Source organism: Anopheles bellator, chromosome 2 (genome assembly GCF_943735745.2).
Source record: "Anopheles bellator chromosome 2, idAnoBellAS_SP24_06.2, whole genome shotgun sequence".
Classification (NCBI taxonomy): domain Eukaryota; kingdom Metazoa; phylum Arthropoda; class Insecta; order Diptera; family Culicidae; genus Anopheles; species Anopheles bellator.
In genome coordinates this window covers 24618017-24632316 of record NC_071286.1, presented here as the reverse complement: position 1 = coordinate 24632316, position 14300 = coordinate 24618017, and the positions used below count along the sequence as shown (strand labels likewise).

Genomic DNA, 14300 nt, shown 5'->3' with positions numbered 1-14300 from the left:
GTTCCCTTTAGAATTTAGATTCGCAAAGGACTCCCCACTTGTGAGCGAACGAGTGCCAGTGCACCCGTGGGAAAAGTGGGTCAGGAAAACATGTGTCCCGCATCCGGGAGCGGCGCTTTTCTTTCTGTTCCTTAAGTGTTACGGTCCGGTTCGGTGGCTAAGGATGGAATTTGCTGCCACGGATTCTTCGTTCGCGATTAGCGCACTAGACACCCTAATGATAACGAGCACTTTTATCGTGCACGATGGGTTTTCGGCCAGGATGTCCCCGACGAGCTGCGTTAATATATAATAAGGGCAGCAGTAAAATCCTAGGCACGTTGGGAAAACAATTTTAATGAGGCTCATTACGGAGTATACGATGTCATACCGACAATACCCCGGTAGCGGCCGAAAGGGATGCATAAGTTTTGATTCAGACAATCTGCGTGCACTCGGCCACTCTATTTCACGAGGGAGGTTAACGGGGTTGTAAACATACCAACCCAGTGTCAATTAACACGTACAGCTAAAAACGTTTATCGATAAAACGTTTATTTCGCGGTAGACGAACATAAACAAGGGCACAAACACTCTGTTCCCGTCTCTTTCGTGCAGCGTGCGGTGAATCTCTCGCGTGCTCACTTTCGCACCCAGTCTGCTATCTCTCTCTCGCTCTTTCGCTTTGCGACGGACGCACTATGGGAAAAAGGAGGTCATAACTCAATTTTAAAAACTGAGGATTTTAGTTATATTAGCCTGAAATAAATGAGTTATCTACGACAAATCCGAATTTCTAGCCTTCCATGTTGCGTAGATGTTGAGTATTCATCTGTCAAGGTTGAAAGAGTGATAAAAATGGCTCTTTAAAAGCAACTTTTATCAGTTACTTTAACGCGATTGTTAGCACAGTTCTCCAATGTACCTTATCATTCGAAAGGTAATGAATTCATCTTTCTTATGAAATAATCAAATGTTTACGTTTGGCATTGCTAGTACATTTTTCGAAAACTACGAAAAAAAAACTGTATTTCAACTTTGGTAATGCACCAAAAAAATGTTTCACGTCGCTCTGCCTAAACGAGAAAATATAATTAATGTTTAATAAGAAAATTATGCATTCAAACATTTTGGTGTCATGCAGATTGCATAGCACAGGCGTTTAGGTTGTGCATTAAAACATTGCCGTGCAATGCAGATTGCATAGCTCAGGCGTTTTAAAACCTTAAAATAACAAAATAAGCATATTTATCATACTTGAACGTGTGCACTACACATAAAAGTTGAATTTAATAAAAAAAAAACCTTTGAACAAACCTTGAAATAAAACAAAAACCTTTGAACAAAGCCCACAGATTCTTCCTGAAAATAAATATGTCCGCCTTTCCTACACAAATTCCCCACTGTGGGACGCATCCGATAAAAATACGCGGTCTCGACGCGCGTCACGACTTCATTCGCGCTTTTCTCGCTCTGAACGCTCTCGGGTGCGGTAGTGTGTCGGTGCGTCATCCGGTCTGTGACAAAAGTGCGGCGGCGGACGGTTAGTGCACGTTTTTCGTCGCGGTTTCTTTTTTGAGCGTACCATAAGAAAGGGTTTCGAAAGGCTTAAACCGTGCACGAAAAAAGAAGAAAAAGCAGGGAAAGCGGAAACCAACCTGTGACCACCGATCACCATATATAGGCAACCTGATGTTCAGGCAACCTGTTGTTGTTGTTGTTCGATGCCACTCTGGCGGCGGGCCCGTGCGTGTGTTTGTGTGTTGGACGATCACGAACGTGATAAATCGGGGGGGTTAGATAAAAGCCCCGGAATAATTCATCAGGTGAAATAGCCACGCGTGTACGGTGACGTCGTGGTGATCGTGACCTTTCGCAGCTAAAGTGTCAACATCCGGTCTGTCTCGATCGCGTATTCGATAGGTGGGATCTCGCCCGGAGAAGCTGTGCCGGTGGCCGTGCGTGAAACGATGTCGTAATCCTCTATTCTGGAGATAAACATCATTTGGCCCTCGGCCGGCCACTGCTGCGCCACTGCAACGCGGTGGCGGACCGTATCTTAAAATAACACCAAACAAATCGTCTGGCAGCCTGGCCGACGGGTCCGGATGTGAGGCTTAACGTTGCCAACGGGCTGAAATCAAGAGTATCTACCGAGTGATTTACTAATTCCACCACCAGGCCAATGTGCTACTGTGGCGCGTCTGCTTAACGTCGCATTAAAATACCTGTTGCTCAGTTTGGGTGGACTTGCAGTGCGCGCGACGTGATCGCAAGAGAGTGTTTTGTGCGCGGAGACTCAGAGGAAGCCGACTAGTGTTGTGGGGTTGGGCTGTGAATCTTCCATTGGCACTTTAGCATAGCGCTACTAACGAGATCGGCTACGCTATCGCGTGACGGTGTTTCACGGCCGTATTTTGTTAGCACGGCCACAGACACACACGATATTTAGCGCGGCCGGTATCTTGAAAGTCTCGCGCACAGGCTCGGATGCGCGACAATCAAATCAAACGCTGTGTGCGTATACGCTCCAGCACACGTCCAGCACACACATCTGTGAGGAGCCACCATTTAAGGCACCGGGGCAATTCCAAGTGGCCCCAACGCGCACCATCGTTGAGAAGGAGAAACTTTACCAGCGGCCCTAATGGCCGTTCCTGATATCTCATCGGGCGCGTCTTATCGGGCCAACGTTCGCGAGGCAACGTGCCGACTCTGACACGTTATCGCTATCTACTCCGGAGCGTGACAGCAACGGACGCAGGCTCTGTGCGCTGGGGTCGCAGAAGAGCCAGCGAAGAACGCTCTTCCTTCTGGCTAGTATCACAAAACCTATCAATCAGCTCTGGATCGGCGAGCAAGGCATCAGGATACGCGGAACCCTTCCGTGGAGGTCCGTCCGAGCGCTCCTCCCGAGGGACCTACGCAGGGACACTGACCACTGGCCACTGGGACTACAAGCGATAAAACAACCGACAGTCAACCGGAATCGGCTCGTGCTTATCAGTTTGGGGCTGCTGCCGCTGCTGCTGCACTTCTTCTGCCGTTTGATGTTGACGCTTGTGGACGTTGCATCCGGGTCTTGGAGAGTCCACTGGACCACTTGAGAAACGAACATTCTCTTCCGTCCTCACGCGCCCGCAGTACAGAGTCTGGGGGATTGGAATTTGGGACACGAACATCCGCCGCTTTCTGGGTCTATTTCAGGGTCCAATGGGAAAGACGCGCCGCATCTACCAAACCACGAGTGAAAGCAACCTGTGTGCCTTTCGTCGGCAAACGTGTTAATGAGCGACCGACAGATCAGGGTCCTCCATCGAATCCATCAAACTGGACAAAATGATCAAACTAAAACCTGCTGCTGGGCATTGTCTTGACCATAGCGAACAAGTGTCGCCCAGCAACACGTAGTGATTTAGTATCTTCAACAGCCCAGTATTTAGTATTTTTTACCATTGTTACAATTCTAGCCGTGTAATTTCTCAGCAGTGTGTGCACTCCTTTCAGTGATCGATTCGGTGAGCGGCGAGACTAGTTGTGCTTGCTATGATTACTTATCGGCCCGCTGTCGATGGTTGTTGCAAGTTTTCGCTGGGTATCGCATCAGCTGCCACCCAATCTCGTTGCAAGATTATAGCCGAGGCATCTAAGCAGCCATCGCCACCGCAAAACAGTCGATGACATTTTCCGCGGTCGATTGACATTTGCGAAGTGATTAAAGGCAAGAAAAGTGTGCTCTCGGCGCTAGATTACGTGACAAACGTGGGCGTGCGTTTAAGTGTTGGCCCCCGGAGAAAACAGAAACTCAACGAAAAGGCCCATTTCCTGGCCTAAGCGACGCCCGAGGAGACAACGTTTACGGTTGCAGGAGAAAGTGAAATTTGAATGAACAACAACGACTGAGCGATTCGATCGATTCAGGTGACCGCCGAGAGAAGGAGAAAAGGTGAGTTTGGAGAAATGTCTGACCGTGAATGGCTAAAGATGAAAAATGTTTTATCACTCGCGAGCGCATTCGCTTTGTAAACGTCGAATCATTTCACTGTTAAGTGGAACGAAACTGTAACAAATGTAGCTGTAGAAGCGGTATGAAATAGTTAAACATTTAACGAGGCGATCAATTGGCATTCCTCTAGTTTAGATCTAAAATAACTCCAATTAGTAATGGCCGAGCCTAGGTCGACCTTTTCTGATAGAGGGAAACAGTACGCACGCTACGCTCTGAGCTGGCATTTAAATTTTGAACTTCCATTTTCTATTGCTCGAAGGCTCAGATTGGAGCCGAAGCCGAAAACAATCTTTTTGCCGTTTAAGTAATCCTCAAAAACATAATGATTTAAGATTCAAACTTTCTCTCATATTTTGGTTAAATTGACCTTTTGTGGAACGGCTGACGGTTCAAAGCCAAAAGGTGGTGAAAATGATTTACCTTTGGATAATACATTTCAATATTTTACACCACAAAAAGGCAAACATCGAAAACGTACGCGGAACGTGAAACTTAATCGATCGTAACGACCTTCTGCGGATGGCGGCAGAGGTACACTCGGAAGTCCGTAATGTGTGCCATTTATTTGGTTGGGTGAATTTAATGGACTAAATTAGGGGCGGCGGAACGGAGGCCACAGCAACACGTGAATTTACTCACCATTTGATTAATGCGTAGACTCCATTGAGCTCCACTTTGTTCCACTGCTCGGGGAACCCATGTTGATGGCCACGGTAGACACAACCGTGCGCACTTTCAAAGGAAACAGTGATTTTCCACGCCCGCAATACGATCACGCCTTGTTTTTTGTTTTACCCATCTTCATCCACCACGTAGGTTGAATTGCTTGTGAGTCTACAATAGGCAAATCGGTCGTATAGATTGACACCATGGCAATATTGGTTTAAATGCCGAATTTGGATCTAGCAAATAAGCTTCCCTTTTTTGGAAGCCCTCGGTCAATTTACATCAACTTAGGACCACTCAAAAGCGTTCGAGTTCCTGGACAATCTTTACGACTTGCATATTGTTTCAATCGCAAACATGCCACCAAAACTCACTGAACCACATCGCACGTTGGTAGCATTCCGTATCGTGAGGGTCCCCCGTCTTACACCCTGTTGGAGTTTCATATTTGTTCGGCCGTCAACTTTGTCAACTTCAGTGAACTTTGTTGCCCACAAACCAAGTCGTGGAAGACGAACCAACTCGTTCGACAAATTTCTGCCCCACTGAATGCATTGCTAGACGGTGCAGCAGTGAGTTCTCTGGAAAGAGGGTGTTCGTTTCCGGTCACCCGGAAGCCCAGCCGGAAGAGAAACTTTAACGGTGGCGATGAAAGTAGGCTAACTTTAATTTCTCATTTGCTAGAACCGTCACGGTACTTGTAGAATACCTGGGGCTCATTAGTAAACACTCATCCCGGGCCAAGTAGCAAAAGGGAAATCCCAGAACAGAAAGAAGCAGACTTACTATGGTCGATGGAACCTGATCGAACGGCTCCGGTTGTCTGCACGCCCGCGATGACTCACCTAGGGTGCCCCGTTCCGACGGAAAGTCTACATCGAGGATGGCCACGGTGAGCGGCTGACGCATCATAAAGCCGGGTACTGGGCTGCCATTAGTCAGCTCCAAACCGGTAAAATGTCTCCAGCTATCCCGGTTATTGCAACAAAGCAGTGCGGAACTGTAGATTCGCGTATCGCTATCGCTTATCATACCTCCAACTAGGCATCTCTTGAAGGGGAATTCGTTGTTGACCACCTGCCGTGCTCATGCTACACAGTTTGTTCCTTATTTCTTCAAGGCGTTTCATTGAAGGCATTGCTCACGGTTAAATATTTTTCAAAATCATTTTACCGCGAATTTTTTATCATTCTACTGTCCGAAAATGATTGTTGAAATCGCGAGAATCGAAGGTTTTCGTTTTCGTGGTTTTCGCGACATCCTTGTTCGCTCTTTACTGAATAAATTATTCTGGAACACTTACCAACGAGGGGCAGTATGAAAAATTCATCTTAAGCACCATGCAGCATGGTCCATTTCGACATTTCACCCACTCCGGCAGGGAGAAAACTTTGGCTACAACGAAGCTGCACTGGATGTGAATTCAATAAACCGGATAATTCCCGTAACCGGAAGCTCAGGTCCCAGATCCGGACAAGCCGGTCCTATGGACCGCATCACATAAGCCTGGGCATCGTACAATTCCGTACGTGCGCTTCGGTGCGGCGTGCCGGGTCCAACTATCGATGGCCGTTCCCAGGCGAGGTCATCCGGCCGTCTCAATTTACACCCATTAATCTTTGACCGCCGGCCACTGGGGATCACGTCGGCATCGGATCGCCTGCTGGCGTGTGGCACAGATTGATAGGAAAGACCAAAAGCTGCCGAAGAAAGCGCTCGCGGCCACCAGACTAGTGCCAAGGAGAAGTGCATTTCGTCGACGAATCTCACGAACCGGCCCGGGTTGGGTTGGTGTTGGTTCTCGGCCATAAATGTTTCATGAGTGTGAGCGTGGGGCACACAGAATTAATTTAACCCAATTAACGTGTCCACCAGCCGAGGGGAGGATTTAGAGAAAACGTCGTCCAAGCAACGGGACGGTCTGATGGAACCCAATTTTAGACCCCGTTCGCAGCTTGCATTCCTTTGCGTGCACCGCACATGGGTTCGAAATTAGACAAATAATGGGAGACCAGAAAACCCGTATGTGTGTTGCTATTTGTTGGAAGGTGCATCGGAAGGATAGAATATTACTAGGCGAACCTACAATACGAGCCTTCCATCAGCTGACACTACCACTCGCTGATAAGAGGTGTTCAACCATGTGATAAGATTAAAGCGAGTAGCAGCAGCAGCAGCAGAAACGCACCTACGATACTATTTTTGATTCGAAACAGAGGACCATGGAGCGGCGCCACATCATTCGTCTCGCGGATGGCGCTGGCACTTGGTACTTGACCCATCCTACGCATCAACGCCGTGCGCTTGAGCGGGTCCACGTGAAATGCAGAAAGGGAAGTAAATCTCTAGTGCAAATTAACCACTAAGCCCTTCCGTACCAATTGCGTTCGCCGCTGTCCATCGAGCGAGTGAGCCACCAGATTGCATGCCTCGAGATTGATAAGGTTTCACTTTTTTTGTATGATTCGCGTTTCGTCCAAAGCCAGGCCTCAAGAAGCGTAGCCTTCGTGCCGAGCGGCCGAGAGATGTTAGACTTCATGTTCGATCTTTTACGCGATAAAGCACGCCCAAGATCGGGCCAAATAACGATCCCAATTAATTAGGCCTGGTCTAAAATCAATACCGATGGCCGATTCATCAGCCGAACTACTAATGTGCCTGATGAAACTACTAAATCGTGCGGGTTGTGAGGTTCACGATACTGTTGTTCTTACGAACCACTGTTCGTGTTTAAGCGTATAGTAAATGGTAACGGGTGATGAGAGAGATATTAAATTTAGGCTATATATTACATAAGCGCTATTTGCGTATAACTTTCCGGTTGATACCTTTACGCGATGGTCTCGACCTGCGACCTGCAAGATGAGTAATGGTTACGATGGGTGGCGTTATGGAAAGAAGCGGCCCGTCTAAAGTCGCCCTGATCGCGGACACCCATCGACTGCTTTTATGACACATGACGTTAAGGAGATGATGGCAAAACTGGCGCTATGTCACAGGAAGAAAATCGATACGGGCACTTAGCGATCATTGTCACCAAACGGTCGCTACGCGTAGATAATTTGCATAAAAATTGAAAGCACAATTGAGTGTGGCATTCCTCAAGGCGCAGCACCACCGTAGAGTGCGATTCATATTCGTCATCGTTACGACGTTCTTGGCGCGTCAAGGCGACTGCCGTCCTTTCGAGGTGGAATCGGTTTCAAAGAGGCCAACGTGGGAGAGAGGCGGGAAAGTGTATGTTACATGTAAATTGGAAATTCTTAGTCGAATGAATGCTGTTTCGTCATGCATGGACATCGCCGAGCATGTTGTGTGTGGTAGCAAGAGGGGCTCATCTTTTCGGTGTGAATGCCTTCACGAGTTCATCACAAACTTTGTACGATAAGTTTAAAGTGATAAAGTTGTTGCGTTTATTGCGGAGAAAGGCGTAAAATTACGTCACATTTGTTTGAGTAAGAACGGTTCTGTCAACGAAGGTCTCGTTGTAAAATTATGATTCTACGCTGTACAGCAGCTGGGTTTGTAGCATTTACGATATATTATTTATAATTAACGAAGCGCAGGAGTGTACAATAAACACATAAAAACCCGCCGGGTGTTCTGGGATGGGAGGTAACATGAGCGTGTTAGGCTTTGCAATTTGGACAATCTCTAACCCTCAAGATGATAATTAAGCTTCTGGTGTCGTCATTTAGCATCGTTTGGTAGAAATAAAACTGTAATCACTGGAAAATGATCAAAGACTCACTCATTCATCGTGTCCTGAGTGCTGGACTGTTTCTAAATCTAATTTGCGTTTGGGTTTCAGTTACAGGTTAGAAGCTTAAATCCCCGGGCACAGTACAACAAGCGCATCCATGACGATCGGTGGTAGTGGTGGCGGCGGAATGCGCCCTCTGAAGATCACAACGGTCGGCGATGGCATGGTGGGAAAAACGTGCATGCTCATCACCTACACGCAAAACGAGTTCCCGAGCGAGTACGTCCCAACAGTATTTGACAATCATGCCTGCAACATCGTCGTAGACGGTAACGACTACGCGCTAACCCTTTGGGACACGGCCGGCCAGGAGGACTACGAGCGATTGCGACCCCTCAGTTATCCCAACGTAAGAAGGCTTGAGATGATTTACCCACGCACAGATCCGTGCGCTGTGGATTGCATTACTATATCCTGTGTAATTGTGCTCATTTGTTGCAGACTGACTGTTTCCTCATCTGCTACTCGATATCGAACCGCACCTCGTTCGACAATGTATTCTCGAAGTGGTGCCCGGAAATAAGACACTTTGCACCGACCGTCCCAATAGTGCTCGTCGGTAAGTTAACTGGACTCTAGGCAAGCGATATAACATTGGTTGATCCTGAACGTGTATGGTTTACTCCTTGCTCTCTTGTTTGCAGGCACCAAGAGTGATCTACGAGTGGTGGGCTCGGAAAAGTTCGTCACCACTGCGGAGGGCAAGAAGCTGAAGCACAAAATCAAGGCGTATGCCATGGTGGAATGTTCGGCCAAACGGAAACAAAACCTGGCCGAGGTGTTCGACGAAGCGGTGCGCGCTGTCGAGAAGAAACCACACGCAAACCCGCGACTATGCACGTTACTCTAGGGACTGTCTACGGAGGCTGGTTGTTGACCTACGGAGCGCGCTGCTTAATCCTTCCGCAAACCGACGGTGTAACGAAACGAGATAGGCTGCAGAAAAGTGTCCAAAATTGCCATATCTAGAGCTTGAGAGGCGCGCACGTGTCAACTTCGTCGGAAGAGTTCACCTGCCTTTCTTTTACCTCCAACTATGCGCAAAATACGGCCATCACTAATTGAGGAATCGATTATTATATGTTAAAGATGACTTTGCTACGCCCTAAGAAGCAATGACGGAGGGCATAAGAATGTAAGGAGGGCAGTAGAATGTCTGTTAAGAGTAGAACGGTCCATCAAGAAACTTTTGATGGATGGTAACATCCTGGACTGTCAGCTTGTTTTTTATTACTATATTTAAATAAACTAGTCATTGTAAGTAGCACTAAAACTGGAGAATGTATCCGTTGGGCTGAAAGAACACATGGGTGGATAAAATACTACTTCTACGCTGGTTTCGTTGGCTTGATACAGCGGTCAAATTTACGATGTTGAGGTCAACCACAGACGTTGGCTTGGAAATTGTTTTGAAAGTTGCTCAATTAATGAGTTATCCAATTTTTCTGTTTCTCAGATTATACAGAAAAAATGTTAATTAAGTACTTTATTAAGATACTCTAAAGAACAAGAGATCACGATAATAATCCAGTTTCTGTACCTCATATACTGGACTATGCTTAATATTTGGCGATTTTGCACGTATTATTCATTAGACGACACACTCGTGTGCAAGTGATAATGCAAGAGGTTTATCACACAAGACAATCCACAATTTGAATAAAATATCAAAAATGCTTGATATTGAGAAACTTTCGTAAAAACGATCGTATGATTGTTTGCTGGAACGTTTTGATAACGGCTGATCGTTGATTGATAGTGAACCTTACAACAGTCAATATTGTTTAGAACACTACAATTGCTTCGTAGTTCCTTTTTGACAGCTGGCTGTCAAAGCGCTTTCGCGCGAATAAGCGTTGTGAATGGTTGTTGATTTTTGCAACTCAATCTGAATCGAAAACCTAACAAAAATGCAAGCATTTCTAAAAACGGGCAAAACAACGGGCGAGAGTGTCAGCGGTTCAAACAGTGAAGTCGTTCCTACTAAACGAGCGCGACAAGCCATACCATGGGTGGAAAAATAGTATGTAACAAGTTTCGGCACATCACCGAAGAGTTTATGCGAAATCGATTGCCCTTTTGCTTTCCAGCCGTCCCAGAAGCGTGGACGATGTGGTCGAACAAGCGGAAGTGGTCGCTGTGTTACGGGAAAGTTTGTCAACGGCGGATCTTCCTAATCTGCTGCTGTACGGCCCCCCAGGAACGGGAAAAACCAGTACTATCTTGGCAGCTGCCCGGCAGTTGTTCGGCGACATGTTTAAGGAACGCATTCTCGAGCTGAATGCCTCGGACGATCGGGGGATCGCGGTGATCCGGAATAAGGTGAAAACGTTCGCCCAACTTACAGCCAGTGGTACACGGATGGACGGTAAACCGTGCCCTCCGTTCAAGATCGTCATCCTGGACGAGGCCGATGCTATGACCCACGCCGCGCAGGCCGCCCTTCGTCGGACGATGGAAAAGGAAACAAAAACGACGCGATTCTGTCTGGTTTGCAACTACGTTTCCCGCATCATCGAACCGATCACTTCTCGTTGCACGAAGTTTCGATTTAAGCCCCTAGGCGAGGACAAGATTGTTGAACGTCTGCGTTTTATCTGCAATCAAGAGCAGGTGGATGTGGATGAGGATGTGTATAAAGATATTGTCAACATATCTGGCGGTGATATGCGTCGAGCAATCACAACGCTCCAATCGTCCTATCGTCTGAAGGGCGCGGGGGCACGCATTGAACGCCAGGACATATTGGAAATGTCGGGTGTTGTACCAGAACGCTACCTCGAGGAGTTTATATCGGTCTGCAAAAGCTCCAACTACAGCAAGCTGGAAGAGTACGTCCAAAACCTTTCCTACGACGCGTACAGCGTTGGTCAGCTTTTCGAACAGCTCACGGAATACATCATCTACAACGATGGCCTAACCGAAAAGCAAAAGACATTGATATGTGAAAAGCTCGGTGTAAGCAACCCTACCGATTTAACAACGCCTGTTCGCCAACGGCTAATTTTGGGTGTTTTTTTTTCTCTGCAGGAATGCTGTTTCCGGTTACACGGTGGTGGATCCGAGTACGTTCAAATAATGGATCTAGGTTGTGCCACGATCCAAGCATTGAAGAATCAATAAATTTGTCGCTTAAATAATATTGAACGATGCCATTGTTGCATCTAGACAATTTTTATTGAAATTCGTGTACAATTGCGGTAAACGAAACTTACGAAACTATTTCGAAATCATCGTCCTCGCGTTTACGCTTAGTGCTGCCTGTATTATCACCGAACTGGTCGTCGGTTTCCATTTTTATTTCCACCCCGCCCACCGAAACGGAACCGTTGCCAGTGGTCACCCGATTTCCACCGCTAGTGGGAGGCGCAGATGAAACGGTTGTTTTGACAGACTTTGACGCAGAGTTTGGTGTAGCTTTGGGCGCTTCGCTTAGCTTGAACACCGGCTTCGGTATACTGACAACCTGCGTTTTCGGCGTTGGCTGCACGGACGGTCGTTTTACGCTACCGCCGGAGCTGTCCGAGCCTGCCCCAGAAGATGCTTTGCTTGCCTTCAGCGAGGAACGATTTTCTAGGGCGGATTTGTTCATGCGCTTGGGTTGCTGTGCAGCACGCAGCTTATAGTTACATGCCGACAAGCAGTAGCGATCCGGTGGCAGCCGTAATCCACAGTGAGTTTTAATCAGTGGCAGTGGCGTGGCATTACGATTGCGAGCAATTTCCAGCAGTATGTCGCGTGGTGGTGGTCCAGTGAACGCTTTGTCGAGTATCATCTGTGTCGCCAGTTTCACGTCGTCCAGTTCGATCACCTTTTTCCGCGCATGGTTCGCGTATATCTTGGCATCGTCCAGAATACACGTCACGTAGCCTGTTGAAATGAAAAGAAGACATTAGACCCACGGCGGGACAATACAGCATCACTACATACGGTACGTAAACTCGAGCAGCTGATTGATAACTCGGGGTTCATAATCTTGTACGCCCAGCTCCTTCAGGATCGACTTCACAACTTGTGCATCTTTCGGGACGTGCTTGACTTGGTTGGAGATTTTTACCTTTTCGTTTTTTTCACGTTCATTGTTTTGTAGCTATTGGAAGGCGGTTATGGAAGTACATTATCGTTTGGGTTTGGATTTTTACTCTAATGAAGATAACTTACATCCATCGTGAAGCAGTGTCCACCGCAAATGCTACACTCAGTAAATAAACAAAACAAACAAATTATGCTTTTGGGTCGATTTTTACTCAAACGTTCAACGAGCTGTCATTGTGACAGTCCTGTGCGTGAAACCAGCCCCTTTTAGTTTGGCTTACGTTCATTTCCATGAGGAATAAAGCAATTCTAAACCTTTTGCAGCAAATCATCCTTTTTTTTCGCTATTTTAGTTCTTTCCGAACAACACAACATTTATTATTTTTATTAGCAACACTTGCAATTCCGTTTTGACGTTCCGTACGGCGCAAGGTACTTACAACTTAACGGACTCGTTATCAGGTCAAGGTCACGTTGTCCGAGATAGTGTGGAAAACTGGGGCTGGTTGGGGTCTGTTGCTGGGTTGGGTGCGCTCGTAGAGCATAACATTCCCGGCATCCTTCGGGCCACAGAAAGACAGCATCGTGCACGAATGGCGCTTAATCGGGTGAACTCGATTCCACTCGCGGAATTCTCGCCAAAAGTTGAATAGTCGTGAGCGTAACACTTTCCTGGTAGGACGCGTCGTGCGTGAGATAAGCAAACGTAAAACACGGTGCACGGTGCGAAACGCTAACCGGAACCACCGCTTGAAAAAATCGGGTAGTGTGTGAAAAGTGACCTCTCGGTAAAGGAAGCGTGTGAATGGTCGAAAGTCCGTCTTGTGCCTCTTAGGCCCATGTTCCAGTGTTGAGAGTGAAACTACCGATTATTTACTTCTAGCCCTGCAGAATTGGGCCGTATTTTAAGTGGTCTTAACAAAGCGAAATGATGCGTGTGTAACGTCCAAAAGGTGATGTCGTCAATGTGACCGACAATATCGAGGCGTAGTTGTGCAACGGTGCCTGAGGTGCTCATTGGATCCGGTGGCCACCGCTTGGTAGTGAAGGCAAGATTAGCATCGGAGTGTGTGCGCTGATCCGGCGAAGATATCCTCGTGGTTCGTAGTGCTGAATATTCATGCTGCAACGGGGTCGACTACACTTTCAGTCTTACCGGAAAGCAACACACCGAATGGTGCATTTCTAGGACTTCCGGTTACTTCACTGTAGCACTCACATAACCCGGTACGGTTTCCAGGTAACGTTTTTCGTCCAGCATTGTTTTTCCCGCTTTAGCAAATTCACTTTAATACGAGCCGCAAGGCCACTATTATGTTCTGCAGGCCGCACCGTCAAAGGGCTTGATAAGGGTAGTTGGTTTGATAAGCAGCTGGGTCGTATGGACCGTTAAAATGATTGAAATTAGAAGCTTGTACAAAAAGCGAGCCGATCAACGTGGATTTTTACGCAATAAAGTTCTTTTCTCTTATCTTATCGAAGTAATGGAATATTCGCAATGTAACGGTCTCAGCTATTCTGGGATTTATATGTTAAAACCAGAAATATTTGTAGTCAAAGTGATATTTGTAATGGTTTACAAATTCAATTTAAACAGCTCAATGCGTAGGAAATGGAATCAAACACATGAAACGATTTCTACACTTCGTTCGTGCACGGTCAGGTGTAACCTTCAAGTGGGAAAAGGGAGCCAAAATACAATCATCGACGAGTCATCGTTCCGACAACCTTTATCGAATGACAAAAATCGTCCCCGTCGGCTTGAGTTGGCTGCTACCTGGCCATGGCTTCGTTTTTGTTTTAGGCCATGGTTTGGCTTGTCGCTAAACTATTTGCTGGTGTTTTGTT

General features: G+C 46.9%; 3 protein-coding genes across 4 annotated transcripts; 2 read left to right on the top strand and 1 right to left on the bottom strand.

The window, feature by feature from the left end:
- Positions 1-1446: 1446 nt before the first annotated feature.
- On the top strand, positions 1447-9679 carry LOC131208317 (ras-like GTP-binding protein RhoL). Of its 2 annotated transcripts, none has more exons than XM_058201019.1 (5): positions 1447-1522; positions 3450-3925; positions 8472-8766; positions 8859-8976; positions 9062-9679. In XM_058201019.1, exons 3-5 carry the CDS (start codon positions 8515-8517, stop codon positions 9265-9267), a joined length of 576 nt encoding a protein of 191 aa, XP_058057002.1. In that variant the 5' UTR covers positions 1447-1522; positions 3450-3925; positions 8472-8514; the 3' UTR covers positions 9268-9679. The 2 variants fall into 2 exon arrangements, with proteins under 2 accessions (XP_058057002.1, XP_058057001.1); XM_058201018.1 differs by having other exon boundaries at positions 8466-8766.
- A 638-nt stretch (positions 9680-10317) lies between these two features.
- Positions 10318-11550, top strand: LOC131209034 (replication factor C subunit 4). The gene is made up of 3 exons (XM_058202005.1): positions 10318-10440; positions 10508-11375; positions 11448-11550. The coding sequence occupies exons 1-3, from the start codon at positions 10328-10330 to the stop codon at positions 11538-11540; spliced, it is 1074 nt and encodes a 357-aa protein (XP_058057988.1). The 5' UTR covers positions 10318-10327; the 3' UTR covers positions 11541-11550.
- A 7-nt stretch (positions 11551-11557) lies between these two features.
- Positions 11558-12626, bottom strand: LOC131209033 (transcription initiation factor TFIID subunit 9). The gene is made up of 3 exons (XM_058202003.1): positions 12579-12626; positions 12348-12507; positions 11558-12287 (listed from the first exon to the last, which is right to left on the bottom strand). The coding sequence occupies exons 1-3, from the start codon at positions 12582-12584 to the stop codon at positions 11629-11631; spliced, it is 825 nt and encodes a 274-aa protein (XP_058057986.1). The 5' UTR covers positions 12585-12626; the 3' UTR covers positions 11558-11628.
- Between the last annotated feature and the right edge of the window lie 1674 nt (positions 12627-14300).